Source organism: Cynocephalus volans, chromosome 1, assembly GCF_027409185.1.
Source record: "Cynocephalus volans isolate mCynVol1 chromosome 1, mCynVol1.pri, whole genome shotgun sequence".
Classification (NCBI taxonomy): domain Eukaryota; kingdom Metazoa; phylum Chordata; class Mammalia; order Dermoptera; family Cynocephalidae; genus Cynocephalus; species Cynocephalus volans.
Window position 1 is genome coordinate 32,734,003 of NC_084460.1, and position 20,053 is coordinate 32,754,055.

The 20,053-nt window shown below is 40.1% G+C and overlaps 1 protein-coding gene across 2 annotated transcripts in view; it reads right to left on the reverse strand.

Moving 5' to 3' along the window:
- MROH8 (maestro heat like repeat family member 8) overlaps positions 1–20,053 on the reverse strand; it is a 51,176-nt gene that overhangs the window by 16,236 nt on the left and 14,887 nt on the right. Inside the window, exons 5-12 of one of the 2 annotated variants that reach the window (XM_063098698.1) lie at positions 17,570–17,649; positions 16,154–16,298; positions 15,133–15,228; positions 13,897–14,001; positions 8,329–8,464; positions 6,653–6,771; positions 5,434–5,586; positions 3,516–3,676 (exon numbers count right to left, since the gene is read on the reverse strand). In XM_063098698.1, the coding sequence (XP_062954768.1) occupies positions 3,516–3,676; positions 5,434–5,586; positions 6,653–6,771; positions 8,329–8,464; positions 13,897–14,001; positions 15,133–15,228; positions 16,154–16,298; positions 17,570–17,649 (995 nt within the window). The remainder of the gene's footprint in view (positions 1–3,515; positions 3,677–5,433; positions 5,587–6,652; positions 6,772–8,328; positions 8,465–13,896; positions 14,002–15,132; positions 15,229–16,153; positions 16,299–17,569; positions 17,650–20,053) is intronic. The other variant, XM_063098705.1, reaches the window with a different exon arrangement.

The window sequence follows — 20,053 nt, forward strand, 5'->3', positions numbered from 1 at the left end:
AGGCAATGTGGTATGTTGAAGAGGCTCAGGGCTGGGGAAATAATGAGATGGCAGAATATGAACATTCACCCTGAATGACATTAAGAAATACCTGTTTACTTACCATTGGTATTCCCTGAATTCCTGAGACAGTAAATGAAGTACTCTGAGAAGCTACTTATTGTGAAAGAAGTTTTGCAAAATGCTTTTGGTTTCCTGCACATTTCTAAGTGTCCTGAGAATGCATCTAGATTAGGAAAGCACACAGCCTTTAAGCCAATGACTCACAAATTTTAGAGTGAAAAAAATCATCTGGAGAGTTTGTTAAAAATATGGAAAATGTCTCACCCCCAGTGATACTAATTCTGCAGATGTGACATGGTTTTTGTTTGCCCTTCATCCCATTGGGAAACTGCCCTTTCAAGATCCTTCATAATCTGTATAGTTTGGTGGGAGCTGACTCGAGGCCAGGCTAATCAGAGTCCTGCCAGGACGCTTGTCAGGGCTAAAAGAAGACACTTCATTTCCCACTGCAGTTCTGAGCTGATGGTGGCCATCTTTGCCACCTTTAGTGCAAGCCCAACTGAGAGATGAAGAGAGGTGGATGAAACCCTGATGAAATAAACTGAATCTCTGGATTCCATACATGAAGACAGACCCTTGGACTTCCCAGTAATATAAGCCTATACAATTCCTTATGCTAGTTTGAGCTCGGTTTCTGCTACTTCCGACTAAGAGTCTTGACTAATATGGTAGGTCTGTGGTAGGTTCTCGGAAGATGCATTTTTTTTTTTTTTTTTTTTTTGTGACCGGTAAGGGGATCACAACCCTTGGCTTGGTGTCGCCCGCACCGCGCTCAGCCAGTGAGCGCACCGGCCATCCCTATAAAGGATCTGAACCCGCGGCCTTGGTGCTCCCAGCGCCGTACTCTCCTGAGTGAGCCACAGGGTCGGCCCTCGGAAGATGCATTTTTAACAAATTCCATAGGGGATTCTGATGCAGTGTTTCTCAGACAACACTTCAACAAACAATGCACTGGGAACTTGGAGGATATATCTTATGAATAAATATTGTGCTGTAGCCTCCTTATGGAACAGAAGGAGAAAGAGTGTCTTGGCTGTCCTGGCAATCTACTAGGAAACAGAGCACTGCACCAATTGCATAGCGGATGGTATGTCATATATGTATGTGCTTTTTTGTCTGGACCTACACCCGTGAATTGAGTTTCCCAAAGCATTTCATGTCTCACAGAGACACAATAGTGGTGAAAATATAGTGTAATTTCTGTTTCAGTAAATGGCATCACAGTCATCTTGGCCTCCAAAGCCAAAAACCTGAGAGTTAGCCTGAATGCCTTCTACCCTGCCATTCCTCTCCCATTCGACCAACCCCTGCCCACAGATGCTCCTGTTTCTTTACTCTTTCGCCTCCTCTCCATCTATGAAGCCACTGCCCTAATCCAGGGCCTTGTTATCTTTTGCCTGAACAAATGCAACTGCTTAAGTGCTTGCCTTGCCTCCTGTCTGAGTACAGCCTCTAATCCATCTCCAACAGAGTCACACTAAAAATGTACATCTGATTATATCAATCCCTTAACTAAAGTTCTTCAATGGCTCCCCATCTCCCATAGTATACAGTCCACTATCCTGGCTCTAAATTGGTCTCAATCTATCTCTGCTATCTAATTTCTGATTACTTTTTAAAAACATCTTTATTGAGGTATAATTTACTACCATAAAGATCACCTGTTTTAACTGTACAATTCACTGACTTTTAGTAAATTTACAAAGTTGTGCAACTATCACCACAATCCAATTTTAGAACATTTCCATCACTTCAAAAAGATCTCTCAAGTCTGACCACTTATTACTATCCACTTTTCTCTCCAGCCAGTCTGATCTGCATCTGGCTCTCAGCATTCATCAAGCTGCTGCATACCTCCTTGTATTTATTTTTGCTATTCCTTCTGTCTGGAAAGTCTTTTCCACTCCCTTATTACTCCATCTTCCACTTGGCTGATTCATACTACAAAACTCAACTTGGGGACAGTCAAGCTTTTAGAAATCCTTCCCTGATCCCTCATCTAATTAAGTCCCCTTCTAGGGACTTCCATAGAACCCTTTACTTTGCTTTGAAATCCTATGTTATCTATCTGTTTCTGCTACCAGACTGTGTTGCTGGAGGGCAGGGTCCATATGCTATCCAGTGCCTAACAGCACCGTGCACATAGCTGATGATTTGAACAGACTCCTAAGCATAATCACCCCAATCTATATGTACACCAACTGATGAATGTCAGGTAAATGACCAAAAATATAATTAGAATGAAGTTTCTTGACTAAGTCATTTTCATTTCTAAATAATTCCCCAGTTTTCATATGCTATACAGCAGTAGTTCTCAAAGTTCTCCAAGATGTAGGACAAATACAAACAATAGAATAATGCTAAAGTTATATTTAAGATAATTAAACATGTTTAATATTTTGTACTTAGATTTAGATTTATTTTACACAAGAATCTACTGCAGATAAGCTGTAGCAAGGATCAAAGATTTAGAGCGATTTAGCAGAAAAATATATAAAAGTAAGAATATTTAAAAAAAAAAAACTATATTAACTTATTTTTTTCCTATGGATAGGTAAAAGTCCTCCATATTTTATTTAGTGATAGAATGTCTAAGTTCAGAGAACAACAGCACTACACTTAGACATTATGTGAGAAACAGTTTAAAGCAGAGAAATCTTTTCCAGAATCACAATAGACAAAGCAGATAAAAAGAGGTGCTGCTCAGGTTAAACTGGGGTAGGGCCTGGGACTCCTGCCTGAAGCGTAACTGCCCTCCCCACAGGCATCTCCTAGAACTTCCAGGGTGCCTCCAAATGTGAAAATCGCTCATCTTAAAAAAAGCATCTTGTTTGTTCCTTTCTATGATTCTACTCTTCTTTATGTATATATATATATACATACTTTCTTTTTTATGCACGTTTATTTATTTACTTATTTTTGGGCAAAATCATTCTGCAGGGGAGTTGTACACATTATGACACTTCACTAGTAGATAACTTCAGTATCTATCTCCTAAGAATAGGGACATCCTTCTACATAACCATAGTATCACTTCACACCTAAGAAAATTAACTTAATAATCTGGTATAGAGTCCATATTAAAATTCATGCCAAATTTTCTTTTATAGCTTTTGTTTTTGATTCAGGATCCAATCAAAGTCACATTGCGTTTGGTTATGTCTCTTTAGTGTCTTTTTATCTAGAACAGTACCACTACCACCATTTTTTTTTATGACATTAACTTTTTTGAAGAGTCCAGTCCAATTAGCTTATAGAATGTTCTTCATTCTGGATTTGTTGGATTGTTTCCTTATGTTTATGCATTATATTCTGTTTTATATGAAAGGCATTTATATCATATGTCCTCTACAAGAGAATCATTACATTTTTGAAGGCAACCATATTCCACAATACTTGGAGCTGTGTCACATACCCCCATTTAATCCAGAGGCTGTGCAGGGTTCTGTTACCTGTCGTATGGTATTGGATGACACAGAAGGTGGCTGAGCACTATATCTGTGTACTTGGGCCTGGAGATAAACAAACTCACAGTGTTTATGACTTGTTGGCGGATGCTAGACTGGCTGATTGTGGATAGCCTGGCACAGATAACTCCCATAATTTCAGGCACCTGAAAAGGAAAAAGAAATCACTAAGACCTTAATCCTGTGGAACGCTGATGGTTACTGAGGATATTGTAGCCATTCTAAAAAGGTCCTAGGGGATGACTTTTAAATAAATGTTTGTTATTTTAAAAAGTTTATGATCAAAACTACCTTAAATATATCTGTATGTATGTATATGCATATAAAAGGATTTGGAAGGATGTATATGCAAAGATGTTAATAGTGAAGGGATACCAGATATACTTTTTTGCTTATATATTTTTTCTAATTTTTCCTCAATGATTATGTATTAATTTAACAATAAGACAAGCTAATAAAAGTGTTGCAAGGAAGCTGGGTTTTTTTCCACTTCAACTCTGAGAATGGCAGAGGAGTCGTTACCCTCCTTCCTCCTGGAGATGTCTATCAGGTTCAGGTAAAGGAAATAGAAATCACTGTCCATTCCCTGTCTAGACTACTCTTCCCACCCATAGACTCAGGGCTTCAGGTTTCTGTGGAAATGTCAGCTTCTCAGAGAGGCTGTCCTCAACAACCTTATATAAGATGACAACCAGTTGCCAGAAACTGATTTAAAGATGGGCTGGTGATGAGATTCTGGCCAATGAAACGTGAGGGAAAATCTACTGGGGGCTTTTGGGGTAGATTTTCTTCCCTGATTAAAGGGACAAAAGGAAAGCAACATCTTTTTTCTTTTTGGACATAGTCTTATCTGCTCATAAAGTCTGAAACTGCTGCAACTACCTTATGACATGTGAACAGGCAAAGCAAAAAGGTGAAAAAGCCTCTGGGTCTTTGATAACACTATTGAATCACCGAACCAAGCCTGGATTCTCTACATCCAGACTCCTTATAATATGAGATAATAAATCCTTTGGTTAAGCTTCTCGCAGTTGGTCTTTTTTCTGCTGAAAGCAACCAATGGATGCAAGTGCCCATCTCACCATGCATCTCACCACACTGTTCTTTTTGCAACTTTCCTATTTTAATAGGTTAAAAAATGGGTTCTCATCATTTTAAAATTACTTTTAATTTTTATCAGAGTACACCATGCACACAATTTAAATAGTCTAGCAGTATTTCAAAGCTCTCTTCTCCCTATCCCCCAGGTCCACTCTCCACAGACAAATATTTTCACTCCTTTTATCTCTTTCAGTATGTCCTGTATTTCTAAATTATATAATTATATTGTTATTTCTTTTGTATTATTTCTTTTTTAAAAAAAAAAGATGACCAGTAAGGGGATATTAACCCTTGACTTGGTGTTGTCAGCACCACGCTCTCCCAAGTGAGCCACGGGCCGGCCCCTTTTGTATTATTTCTTAATGTATCAATTTTAGATAGATTTAGATAAATTCTCTTGATTTTAAGCTTTCTAAGTCTTCCTCCTTCTAGGGTCACTTATAGCTTTTTTTTCTTTTTAATGTCTTGACACCTTTCATTTATCAGGATGAGTATCTAAATTGAAGTTACCGTTCTCATATGTGTTAATTATATTTCCCCAGAAAATCTCTATTCTTGTGGAAAGTATGGACCACATCTTACATTTAAAAAATCTCCCTCCTTAGTTGAGTACACACTGGTTGTTTAGAACATGCCTACTGAATGGATGAGCGCTTGTGACCAAGTGGACTAAGGCTTTACCCTGTTCCCATCAGTAGTTGTTCTCAGCTGAACGGGAGCAGCAAAAGAGATCTCAGCAGCTGCAGGAGTAGAGAGGTATTGCTGGTATTTCATATCCAGGAAATTGCTACTGAGATTTTACCTTTTCAAATCGGGACTCTGCATTTTTCACCAATGTTATCAGTAATTTTCCTGCTGATATCTGGGTGCAGGGATGTTTCAAATATTTCAGGCCATCCAATGTAGTCATTACAAACTGGTGGAGCTCATTTGAATTGAGAAAAACTTCAAAGACCTGAAATGATTTAGGAAAAATGAATTTCTGAGAAATATGATATGACAGAAAGAGCCCTGAGCAAGAGGTAGATTCTAAGTTAACAATCAGAGAAATGTGGAAGATGTACAAGGCTGCTTATTTCAATCATGTTTACAAAAGTGAAAAACTGGAAGCAACCCAAATGTCCACTGCTAGGGTCTGTATAGCCCCTATTTTTAGAAGCTTCATTATAAGATCCTCAGAGTCATACTTTTATCATAGTAGGACTAAAGGAAAGGGCCTAATGTTATACAGCTGACAGGGTCTCAGGCATACCTAAAATGCCTTGTCAGGAGACAATATATTAAAAGAATGTGCCGTTCTGCTTCTCACAGCACTCGGCAGTGTATAAAGTCTTTCATATGATTATACTAAGTAAAATTTACTGGGCACTTACTACGTGCCAGGCATTAAGCAAAGCATTTTCCATCCAATATCTCTTTTAACTCTTACAACATTTGTTACCAAATTTTTACAGATCTCCATCGTACAAATGAGAAAACTGATGTGCAGTTTAAATTACCTGATATCTTTGACCCTACATGACTAAGATCTGTAGGTTTTCTCTTTTTTCCCCTAATTCCTAACATGTCTGGTACATAGTACATGCATAAACATTTGTTGAATAATGAATAACTACATTAATTAAAAAGCATACGTCTCCTTGGATCAACCCTACTATCTTGTAGCTCTTTTTTTGTGACAAGGGCTTACGTTGCAAGAGACTGGCAATCAGTGGAAGCAGAACTAGTCTGAACAGAAATCCAAATCATGATATTGGCCTCATTGACAGGTTGACCTAAACCACTACACTAAGAGGACAACGTGAGTAAGTCATGAACATGGTGCCTTGTTTCCAAACTACGGAATGTTTACCCTGGGCAATCTTGTATGTTTATTTTCATAAGAAATTGCCAGAACTTTGTTCAAAGTGGTTTTTACCATTTTACATTTTCATGAACAAATGTATGAGACCTCTGGTTCCTTCCCCATCTTTGCCAATATTTCAAGCTATGTGTTTTTATAATTTTAGCCATCTGATTACCTGGGCAATTTTGAAGGGATGACTGTAGAACTGTTTAATACTGTAGAGCTCTAGAAGTTCTTGACATTTTTTCAGTGCTCTTCTCAAGCTTCGGTGATTTTCCTCGTCATGAGTAATATCTGAGAAGAAAATACAAAATATTAATACTTTCTGGTTTATTTCTTTCTTCTTCATTTTACAAGGCTGGTTGACTACCAGTTTGAAAGTAGATCCCAAGATCTCACTCTTCTTGTCTTTTTCACTTGAACAAAAATGCCTAGGGAAGGAGGTGTGTGTTAATCTGAAGGCTGATTTCTTTCTCCTTTCTTGCAGAGCAACACTAAAAAGTGCTGAATGCAAAAGGTCTTTTTTGTAAGAGCAGAGCTTTTGAGCAATTCGTGAGTACAACCAAGACATGCTACCTCACTTCCCATTGGTGAGGAATTTTGAGGGGTCTCTCTATGAAGCTAGGTCTCTACAAAAAATTACCCCATTTTATACTGTGTCCGATAATTCCAATATCAGAACTCTTTATGTGTCTAGCTTTGCTGATTATTCAGTCTGCCAACACTTCTTGTAATGCCTTGTTTTTCTCATGTTTTGTTGTGACCTCATATTCATTGGAAATTCATCTATGGGAAGTCTTTGGGCCCTTGGTTGAGGATACTGTTTCTCCAACTAGAATATAAGCTCCCTGGGGGAAAGACCTTGTCTGTCGTATTTACTGATACATCTCTAGAACAATAAGTGCTTCAAATGTATTTGTTGAATGAATGATCAACTATATTTCCTTTTCTGTATATGTTGATAGACAATGCTCAAACTCGGAGCTGCACAAAGATGGGACAGCTGCCTTGGGAAGTATGGAGCTTCCTTATTCATGGGATGAGAAAGCCCATATATACCAACTGCTTGGTGAGAACAGAGTAGACTGACATTGAACACTGGGGGATGCTGGGTGAGATATCTTCTAACGTCCCTTCTACCTGGGAGAGTCAATGATTCTATTCCTTGACCAACTGGCCCTCCCTCTATCTTTCAAACTCCTAAAGCTCACACCTGCAGAGGGTCCGGGCTCATGCTGCTCCCTCTGCCTAACATGTACTTCTTACCTTTTCACCTGCCTAATTGCTCTTTATTCTTCAGATTACCTTCAGAGAGGCCTTTTCTGAACCCCACAATTAGATTTCTTATTCATGGCCCCTGCAGTTTCCCTTTTAACATTTATCTTTGTTTATAATAACAGAGATATTTGCTAATTGTGTGATCGTCTGAATGCCTCACTGGACTGTCTGTAATATGAGGATTAGGACCACTCGTGTTCTGGTTACTCCTGGATCCCAAGTAAGTGCTAAATAAACATTTATGGGATAAATAAATGAATGAAGGCCTAAATAATAGCAAGAACCTCTCCTACTTCTGACCAAACTAATCACTCTGGCTTGTCCACAGGGCTACACATCTAGCAACTCCATGGCCATGCAGATGGCTGACGCTGATGGGTCTGATCGAATGGCAGGATTCTAATTATTAGGTCAGCGTTGCTTCATCTCTGCCTATGAACTGTGTGCATTTCTCTTCATGAACTACTCTAAAACGTCTTTCTAGAACATGGGGAACAAGTGCACAAGGAGGGCTGGTGCTTATGTTGTGCTAGAGAATTTACTCAGGCCTTGCTGCCTTCAGCAGTGCCTTACACTTCAGCCTGAAGGTGATGTGCAGCAGGAAGTGCGTGCCCTCTGCTGCCTCCTCGGCTACCTCCTTCAGTGGGTCCCCACACAGCAGTGCCATCAGAGCCACTAGGTGTCCAAGTCTTTGGAACTGCAGTGGAAGCTAATTAAGAAGGAAAAAAAAAATGCCATCAGAATACAGGTGCATTTAGGGGCTTAGATTTGAGTTATTCAGAAGTAATCCCACTTTTACTCCTAACTCAAGAGAAGTGCAAGAGTCACATTCAGCCCTTGGATCTCTGTGAGGTTAACATTCAACCTTTGTAGATATAATATATCCAGCAGATGGTATTATGTAGGGCAAATTCTAACTTAAGTAAATGAACTGAAAGATGAAAAAGCTTTGTGCATAAAAATGTTCATTCTAGAACTCTTTAAAGACCATATTTTGGAAATAATGCACACTAACAGTAAAAGGAATTATGGTACAGCCACTCTATGACTACAACTATCACAAATCAATTCTCTAAGGAATTTATAATGCTGGTAATATACTATTCTCTAAATGAGAAAGCCGGATGCAAAGCTGAGATGTAGCATTTAATACTATTTAAAAATTTTATTTATTGATATCCTGACATATGGAAAAAAAAAACCCAAATCCTGACTTACGGTAGCTGGTAAAAACCAACCATACCAGAAAAAGAAATATAACTTAAATAGTGAAGAAAATCAGACAAATTAAAAAACTAAGGTAGAAAAGATAAATGAAGTTAAGAATTTGGTAAGCATGCAGAAATGCATAATCATCATTTGCTCAAGGCAGGCCACAGAGCTAGTCTCTGAACTTTCTCATGGCTAACGCAGAGGCACACAGTGTCCTGTATAATATGATTCACACTGTTCATAAGATAACAAGCAAACAGCCATACAGAGAAAGCACAACTTTTCCTAGGATTGAGGAGAAAGAAATTTCTTCTATAGCTCCTCGAAACAAGACACAGAAATTTTGTGAACAATAGCATCTACAACCTATTTATAGTAAACACAGCAACACTTACATAAAGCTGTGTAACATCTTTAATTCACTGATACAACCTTCATTCATTCAGTAAATCAACAAACACAGTGTCAACTGGAAGCCAGGAACTATGACTGACACTGGGATATATGCAGTGAACAAAAAAAGCACATCCCTGCTTCTGGAGGTGATAATCTAGTTGGGGAAATATAAAACAATCAAGATAAATAAGTAAAATTTATTACATATCAAATGGTGATAAATGTTATAATGAAGAAAAATGCGGGGGAAAGGAACAGGAATTGTTGTTTTATAATGATCAGGGAAGACCTCACTAATATTGAAATAAGGGATTGAGTCATATAGATGGCTGGGAGAAGAATATTCCAGGCAGAGAGAACAGCAAGTGCAAAGGACTGAGAAGAGGGTGTGTGGTATTTTTGAGGAGCAATAAGTAGGCTAGGTTGGCTGGAGGAAAGTAAATGAGAGAAAAAAATCAGAGGTGGATGAAGAAGGAAGGGGCCAGATGGTGTAGCAACTTACAGAATACTGTAAGGATTTTGGATTTTATTCTGAGTGAGATAGGAAGCCGTTAGAGGGTTTTGAGCAGAGAAGGACATGAGCTGACTTACATTTATTGAATAAATATTTAATTGAGCATTGACCAGTTTGGCAGATTCTCTGCCAGGCACTGGAGATACTGTGGTGAACAAAACAACATAAAAAGATAGTAAAATTAATAAAGAAACAATCAAACTACATAACCTCTGATGTTAAGAAGCCCTAGGAAGGAAAAAGTGTAGATCTATCTGTGGTTTTTGAGGTGGAGACATTTGAACTATAAGCACTACAGAACGAGTTGGGTTTTGAGGTGGAGACACTTGAACTGAGCACTACAGAACAAGTTGGGTTTTGAGGTGGAGACACTTGAACTGAGCACTACAGAACGAGTTGGTTTTTGAGGTGGAGACATTTGAACTGAGCACTACAGAACGAGTTGGGTTTTGAGGTGGAGACACTTGAACTGAGCACTACAGAACAAGTTGGGTTTTGAGGTGGAGACATTTGAACTGAGCACTACAGAATGAGTTGGGGTTAGCTATGTGAAGAGCTGGGGAAGGTCACTCCAAGAAGAGGAAGCAGTGAGTGCAAAGGCCATGAGGTAAGAGGAGCTTTATGTGGTAAGGAATGGAAAGGAGGTCATTGTGGCTGGAGGGTAGAAAGTCAGGGGGTGTAGAGAGGCAGGCAGGAGCTAGATCATACAGGACCTTGTGTTCTAAGAACAGCTGGAAAACACTGGATCAAAAGAGTGACATGGGGAATAAAAAAAGAAAAAAATAAAGAAAACACAAAGAGGAAAAACAAATAAACAATAAAACAAAACAAAACAAAAGCAAAAGAGTGACCTGGGTCTTAGAAGACAACTCTGGCTACATGTAGAGAACAAATTGGAAATGGAAGCCCCCACTTGAACACACCCATGCACAAAAAAGTACGTAGAAGGAATAAATAAAAATGTTAACAGTGGCTGTCTCTGAATGACAAGAAGCTAATATTTTTTTCCTTCTACTTTAAAAAATTTTTTAAATATTCCATAATGAGCATATTTATGCATATTAATAACATTTAAAAAACCAAACTTTTAATAGACAAAAAAATGCTACTGGGGGGCCGACCCCGTGGCGCACGCGGGAGAGTGTGGCGCTGGGAGCGCAGCAACGCTCCTGCCGCGGGTTCAGATCCTGTATAGGAATGGCCGGTGCGCTCACTGGCTGAGAACCGGTCACGAAAAAGACAAAAAAAAAAAAAAAAAATGCTACTGGGAATTAGTCTCCTAGTCCAACACCAAGTGCTTCTCTAACATTCTTTTTAAAAATTCTTTATCGTTATTCTTTATTATTTAGGTTCCTTTGAGATATGAAAAAAAGTAAGGGACCAAGAGAATATAAATTTGCCAAAGCTCATTAAACTGTACACTTAAATCAGGTGGATTTCAATGTATATAAATTATACCTCAATAAAGTTGATTTAAGAAAAGCTGTGGACCTTCTTCAGAAAAGTCCAGAAGACTGCACCACACCAAAATCTGTACAAAATTTCTGGATGTTCATAGACTCCGATAGCACCCAGGTTACACACCCCTATATTAGCAACTCTCCCTAGTAAAGAAAATGCTAAGGAAGGTCTCCAGGGCCTTGTGAGAGGTTATGTATATAGGAGAGATTAATTTGAAACTCTTTTCCTCTTTAATCTGTAATCAAAATTAGAGGTTAAGGAAGGCAGAAGGAAGACCAATGCATTATTGTTATCAGAATAATGCAGTAGTCAGTGATGGCCAGAATTTATTTGCTTTATTCACTAAAGAGAAAAAAGGAAGTAGCATAGTTTGAGCAGTGGAATTTACTTCAACAAGGAGGTAGAAAGTTTGGGTATATTTCCAATGTGAGAAATAAGAAAGCTAGTGGAATGTAGTCCTTTGAAACGAGACTGTTAGAGCATCTGTATCAAGGACAAATTGTCTAAGAAAAATTCTGGCATAAGGACCTAGTATTCCAACCCCACCAACTCCTCTTTCAATTCCCAGGCTTATTATGCAGATCGGAGAAATGATGGATGGAGAACGGGAGAAGCTCCAGTGGCTAGAAGACCTGCTCAAGGAAGAGGAAAGAGGGATCTGCAGATGAAAAAAGATCCAGGAAGGATAATTTTAATTTGGAGAAATGAGAAATGAGGGGATTTTAAAAAAGAGATATCATAAAGGAGAGAATTCAGAACTGACAAGTGTGAGATAGAAAGAGAGAAATGCGAGGATTTAAAAAGAGGTACCGAGTTGCTGGTCAAGATGGTGGAATAGACGGTCCCGAGTGTTACTCTCTCCCACAAATCAACCAATTTACAACTATCAAAAAGCAATGACAGCCAAGCTGGGGCTGCTAGAGCTCAGGGGAAGAGGAGGAGAGATCTATGGAGTTCATGAAGGCAGGAGAAGCCATGATGAGAGAAAGAAAGGATTGCTTCCACCATTTCAAATCCCAGCTGCTTCAAGCCTGGCTCTGGTGAGCACACAGAGCAAGAGCTGGCAAAAGCTGCAGCTGTGCCCTTCAGATGGAGTTTTGCTTGGACGTGGCAGGGGAGAAGAGGACCTTGGTGGCCCTCAGGCCAGCAGGACCACTAATAGGCTTCCCGTGGACCTACACAGGAATAAGGAGCCATGACAGCTGAAAAAAGGAGCCACTCAGAGGCTGGTGAGTCATTGCAAGGAACAGCACACAGCCTGCCCCATAGGAAGTGTGTGGAGTGTGGGTGGTGGGGGAGATGAGCCACCAGGGTAACATTGGGGCACAGCATGTACAGCTGATCTGCCTCCCAATCAGCACAGGACCACTCAGTGGAGACTGGTTGGGAATACAGAACTGAAGGGGGTTCAGTTTGCTGAAAAGACTCAGCCCCAGACCAGAATATCCACACAATCCAGGTGTACCAGAATTCACAAGACCTGAAACTCAACAATTAAAACCTGAGCTGCACAAAAAGCCTTCCCTAGGGAATCAGCAGCAAAGCAGCAATTTAGCTCAACCACAGGGCTCAAGTGCTGATCTTCTCAGGAAGTTCCCCCATTTTAGGAGTAAGCAAAGGACAACAAATTAGTTCCAGTCCAGAATTTAAGTGGTGGGAACAGCAAATAATCCAACACAGAACTGAAAGAAAAAACAAAATACCAACAGATCAGAGACAAAGTTTGACATTAATTAGTAAAGGTCTCACATTACCAAGGAACGCCTATAAAACCTAGAAGGACCAGAAGCTCCCTGGGCTCCCAAGCCAGGCAGTGGGGAGAGGGATGTGGGCCTCAGCCATGCCCTCCAACATCCCTAACAAGCACAGCGACAACCACCAGGCTGCTGCAGGAAGCGACCCAGGCTCCGGAGATGGGGCGGTTGGGCCATGCCCTCCAACACCCACAACCAGCCTAGTGACAACCACCAAGCCACCGCTGGAAGCCCTTGGTCTCCCCTGCAAGAATGAGGGAGGTGCCATGGGCCTCTACCATGCCATGCCCCCCCCGCCTCCTTATCTCACCCTATTTCTTTCCCCTTTCTCCTTCCTCCTCCCCTCCAACTACTCCACAACATCTTAGAATGAAAAAAAAATTAATAAATAAACTTATAAAATAAATAAATAAATAATAAAAAGAGGTACCATAGTACCATGCTCTTTGAGATGCTGAGAGATATTTGTTGATTTACTTGCACTTGACTTCTGGACTTTATTTCTTCAAATGCAACACTGCAGAGAGACTAGGCCACTGTGGGCTCTCAGGAATTTTCATATTACATTTACTTTCATTCAAAAACATTTCCTCTATTACTATGTTCTGGTTGTTGTGCTAAGCAATGGGGGTGCCAAGATTAATAAACATAGTACCTGGCCTCAAACTGCTCATATTTTAGGAGAGGGGAAGATATATAAATAATGCTAAGTGCTGTGATATTAAAGCATAACTGTGGGGGAGTCATAAATAGGAAGGGAAATAGTCTTTGGATCTGCCTTCCTCTGAACTGAAGAGTGCTCACCTTCAAGTTGAGATACCTGGATAAGCACTTCAGAACTTGAGCCATGCTGGCCGTGGCCCGTTCCCGCTCATGGTCTTTGACTGACTGTAACCAGGGTTCCATGTGCTGTGAGAAATAAAGAGAGGCTAAATGGTTTATCAGGAAGATTTGGAATAACACTTTTATTGTCTCTGGAAGAAAACGTAGAGAGAGAAGTCCCATGTTACCACTATGTCTCAAAATATTTTACTAAATGATGAATGAGTTTGGGTTGGAAATTAAAGTGGTATTTTATTTTCTAGACTTATTTTCTCTTCATCCCAACTTCTTCAATTAATTATTCTATTCTTCTGCATGTTTTTAAACCTTTCAAATCTGATTTGGAAAGAAATGAGATTAATAATGTGCTATTAAAGACCTCTGAGGATGGGGAAATTGCATCTACTTGGTCAGGGAAGGATTCATGGAGAATACAATATCCACGATTAGGAGTTTATAAAGAAGGTGGCATTTTGGGTAGAAGAAACGGCTTGAACTAAGCTGCTGAGGCAGGAAAGTACAAGGTACAACTGGACAAAGGAAACCCAATCTGGCTAGTGTGTTAATAGAAGAAAAGTGAAAAATAATGTTAAGGTCAGTTAAGGCAAGGATAAATGCCCATCTGAACTTAGGTGCAAATGACTAATAATAGCTTAAAGGGTTTTTCCTATTCTGGGATATCTGCATCTTAAAAAAGGGCAAGAGAGCAAAATGCTTGAACTGCAGTGAATGAAGTAAATCCATAATGATGGAATGGCATATACTGGAACAGGTACAGATTGGGGCATGTGGTCATTTATGACCTCTGAGTCCCAACTAGTAGGAAGTTACCTATTTTCTAACTCATGAGGCTAACTTTGTCACCTGGTCACTGACTGAAATTCTTCTATGCTAGTAAGAAATAATGATTCAAGGAATAATCATAGCAACCATTTAAACCTTTATTAAAGGCCATTTATTCAACACTCACAGTAATTATTATCTTCATGTGAAGGTGAGGAAATGAGACTTTCAGAAAGCAAATTCCTTGCAGAATTATAGCAGAACTTATAACCAGTAACTGGCAGAGAGTTAGAATTTGTACCCAAGTCTCTGACTCAAAGCTGATACTCGTAACTACTGTGTTGCCTTCTACAACTTAATCCTCCCACATTTTCTTCTTCCACTTTTGCCAGTTAAATAAGACTAGCTTCCCATTTCCCCTAATATCTTGTTTACCTCAAAAATGGTGTCAAGATTTTCCAAATGTGGGTCTTTCACCACCAAACTCTGGAGCATCTCTGAGAATGCCTGAAATGTCTGCCTGTAGAGACACTGAAGACACAGGATCAGTGATACCCTCCCCTAACCCCACATGAAGTTCCCCAAGCACTGTACACTTTTAAGGCTCTTCTCATTATCTTGAGATGTTACTCAAAGGTGTAGAACCAGTGTAAAAGTACTGGTAGACAGTTTGTGGCATGAGGTGAAACAGAATAAATCTTCATTTTAAATAGACACCTCAGCATTACTGGGATCACAGTTGACTGATTCTAACTACATCTGGGGACTCACTTAAGGGTCATCAAGATACTCTTCAAGTTGAGTTGTGATTCTTCCCTACTTCTTGAAACAGAGAGGAAGAAAGTCCCCTCTGACAACTGCTTTACCAGCCAGATTTCTAGCTACAGTGGAAGGTCAGGGCCTTTGCACTTCTCTTCCCTGTGCCTGAACTCTCCTCCTTCAGACACTTCCACACCCTTTCTTCAACTATCACCCATCAGGAGGGCTTGCCCTGACCACCCTCTGTAAAAAAGCCCCCGTGCCTCCCAACCACAGTACTCTTTATCCTCCTCCTTCCGTTTTATTTTTTTCGTAACACTACCAGCGTACGTATTATCTCTATTTATCAGTGGTTTGTCTCTCTGCACTAGAACACAAGCTCCATGGATGAGAGTGTGTGCTGCTGTAGTCCTGTTGTCTGTCACAATGCTTAGCACATGGTGACCCTTAAATAAATGTCTGTCGAATGTATGAATAAATACTTATTTTAAAGTGAAAAGGAAGGAAAGAAGGAATGAAGGGAAAATGAAAGAAGACAGAATAAAGAAGAAAAAAAGCTATTATCTTATTTAACCACCTATTTTATTCATTTTAAAAAAATGTTTTTTGGCTAGTTTCAAAAAATCAAAGGTATACTCAGAAGTCAAGATCAGCTGACCCCGTGGATAGTAAGCTACCAAAACAAAGTGTGAGTTACCTCTGAGTTGTAGGGTCCACTTGGCATGACTTCCTGTAGGTGGATAAGAGTCCTTACAGAGGGCAGAGTGATTATACTTTTGGTGATAAGACTGAACAAGTCAGCTCGATCTTCAGAGCCAAACAGCACATGGACATCTTGGTAACTAAGAAAAGACAGATTGGGAATACCAAGCCAGGAAGAGAGTTTGATCTGATATTGATAAGCAGGGATCAAAGTAACTAAAAAGGGAAGTATACACTGATTAGTGTATCATTCTGATGGAAGAGATAAATGGCATGGCTTGACTGTTTAGATAAACCACAAAAGATTAGAGGAAGAGTTTCCCCCTAGAAGTCACTGGAGTGATATTCTTCCAGGCTTTCCTCCAGTTCAGCCACAGAGGGAAGTCTCCTGCAGTCTCATATAGTAAGCCACAATTTTCCAAAGTGTGTTCTGCTGAATGTTAGTTTGGGAAATGGTGGGTAGAATCAAGTTAAAAACTTTTTAACTATAGGGCTTCTTAGGACCTTTAATCAGCTTAATCACTGCAGTACAAAACTCCAAGAGAGGTAAACAGCAGGCAGCCCTTTTAAATTTCTTAGACCTTACAACTCTACTGTCATGAAGCATATATGGGAGTAACTTTTCATTGAATATACTTTAAACAAAACTGAACTTCAAAGAGGTTCCAATACTGACTTTCAGATATGGATGGTAGCATACACGAAATCAAAGTTTTTACACAGAAACATGCATTTGGCTTCCCCTTCCTTATCTAATTAGTTTTCAAAAGTTGAAAATATGGAACATGGGCTGTTCAGTTAGCTCAGTTGGTTAGACTGCAGCGTTATAACATCAAGGCTAACGGTTCAGATCACTGTATCACCCAGCCACAAACAAACAAACAAAAGGAACATGTCAGTTGGCTCTGACATTAGCCCTGAATGGGGAACCACAGTATGAACATGTGCTATGGGTTAAATGTGTCCCCCAAAGGTTCATGTATTGTAAACTTAATCCCCGTTGTAACAGTGTTAAGAGGATGGGAAATCCTATTGTGGTAATTGAAAGGTGGGGCCTTTAAGAGGTGATTAGATTGTGAGGATTGTACCTTTCTGAATCGATTAATCCATTGATGGTTTAATGGGTGGTAATGGGTGTGGCTCTGATGGCTTTAAAAGGAGAGAAAGTGAGGAAGTTGGTGCTCTCTTACTCAGCCCATTTGCCATGTGATAGCCTGTGTCACTATGGACTCTCCGAGCCACTACCAAGAACAAGGCCCTCACCAGATGCGTTCCCTGGACTTTGGAATTCCCAGACTCTGAAACTGTAAGAAATGAACTTTATTTCTTTATAAATCACCCTGTTTCAGGTATTCCATTATAAGCAACACAAATGAACTAATACAACATGTAAGGGGCATGTGAGTGTCACCTGAGGTCAGTGATGGTGACAAAGACCTCCTGGCGCACAGGGCTGAACAGAGAATGCAGGGGCTCCTCTTGCACCAGTACCTGCAATGAAAGGGAAAGAATGCTAGAGAGTTGAGAATGTACCAACTCATTAGGCCAGAGATGATCAGAGCTGTGGATGGCCCGCAAGAACACCAGGCTCTTCAGCCTGCCCGACTCTTTGGCACCACAGGATGGGCAGCTGCACAGTGGGGAAACTAGTATACTCTTTGGAGCCAGAACCCAGACCCTGGCTCTATCACCAACTAATAAAAAAAAAAATTAACTTATTAAAAAATTAAATTGGAATAACTTTCCAAAGTACAAATGGGCAGAGGGAAAGCTGCCTTGCTGTGCTGGAAAAATGTGCAGATGGATGGAGAAGGAAAAACAAGGGCTTTGGAGCTAGATAGTCCCTGGGGACGAGCTATATAGTCCACTCATTCATTGTGGGACCCTGAGTATATTAGTTGACTTCCCTATGCCTGGGTTTCCTTATCTGTATGGGGGAAATGAGACATATCTCAGTGAGTTGATGTGAGGAGCAAATGTAAATGGTTGTAGTGGAAATCTTACTGGATTGTCTATCCAGCTTCTCTGGGCATTGCCCCCAGCCCATAGGAACGGGCATCTCACAGCCATGTTTCTGCTAAATAATTCTGTCCCACTGGCCACAGCTATTTGTCCAGGAGTAGACACCAAGGTCAATTAAATTTTCTCAGGAATCTAGTAATTGGGACAAAGAGCTTCAATCTCAGTCTGGCTGGTCTTCTAAAAGGAAAAGTTTTTTAAAATTTGGGAGCACTGGTCCCTGTGGACAAGGTAACAGAGAGAGCCAATTTTGGAAGAGAGAAGGGGACAGAGAAAGAATGAAATGGAAATGCATACAAAGGAGCAAAGAGAAGAGATCGAGAGAAAATTTTCTGAGTATGTGGAAGCTTTGTATTTTCTAGATTCATTCCCTTCTGGGGCAGGCTGCTCTTCCTTTCATGGGGTTCTAGGGAACACTCGGTGATCCCTAGACCAAATCTCCCCTTTTGTTTCAGCTGCCTCTAGTGGATTTCTCTCATCTGCCACCAAAAAGACCTCACGAGGATCTTAGAAGGCAGTAAGCACTCAATAAATACTATCAGGTTCCCTTTCTTGACCCTTTCTAACTTTTTCTCTTCTCACTCAACTCTGGTCTGACTCAGATCTTGCTGGTGGCCTGCTCCTCTCCTTCCTTTATTTATTTCCTCAAAAAGCTCAGTTATCTTTATGGCTTTATAGACTAGAAGGAACAAAGCATAAGATTCTGTCTTTGGCCTTGGAAGATCTCCCAGGGCTCTCCTCACCCACATCTAGTTATCTCAAGGCACCACCATTAAAAGTCGTAACCACCAAAATTTACAGTATTTTCGTGTTAAAAAGTAAGTTCATTATCCTCTTCATCTGTAGTGGACTGAATTATTTCCCCCCAAAACTTACTGAAGCTTGACTTGTGTCCTCCAAGTCTTATATATTAGAAATTTGGTCCCCACTGTGACTGTTAAGAGGGTGGGAAACCCTATTTTGGTAATCGAAAGGTGGAGCCTTGAAGAGGTGATTAGAGTGTAGGAGCAGACCACAGTGAATGGATTAAAAATGGTGGCCAGGGGCACAGGGCTTTAAAAGAAGAGACAAGAGAGTCTGTGTCTCTCTCTCTGCTTCCACCATCTCACAATGTGAGATCCCTGGGTCACTGTCACCACCACCAAATGGACTTTGGACTTCCCAGCCTCAGAATCTGTAACCAATAAATTTCATTTTTCTTTATAAATCACTCAGTTTCAGGTATTTTGTAATAAACAACAGAAAGGGACTAATACACCTTCCAAATGTTACACCTTCCTAGCCTTTAATAGTTGTCAATGGTGCCCTTTCTTAGGGCTCATAAAAAAGATCATTTATTCTTTTTTTTAAAATTTATTTTTACTTTTTTTCTTCTTTTTTTGTAAAAGATTATTTATGACTTTTTTCTCTTTTATTCACTCCACATGCCCCATCTATTATGGCAATAGCCACTCTCTGCTCTGCACGGTGTCTGTGATTCCCCATTCCTGCAGCCATACACCTCCACGCGGGTGAAGGCAGTGCCTCTTAGCTGAACCCCCAGGCCTGCAATCTCTTCTGACTTCAATCTACATGACCCACTTCTTCCAGAATAATCTTTTGTTTTCTTTTTTAAAACAGTTAGGTATTAAAGGCTTATTATTTGTTCACGGTTATGCTAGCCACTAGGGGGAATTCAGAAGTGAGAGGCTATTTTTTTGTTTGCAAAGTACCTGTATAGTGGGAACCTCCTGGGGTGACTGCTCAGATCACAACAATCATCCCTTCTCTCTGGGAATGCCTCCAACATACAGGGAGGGATGCCCAGAAGTCATGTCATTCATTCATGACCCTGCTTCCAGACATACTAGATTGATGTGGAGTGGAGAACAGAACT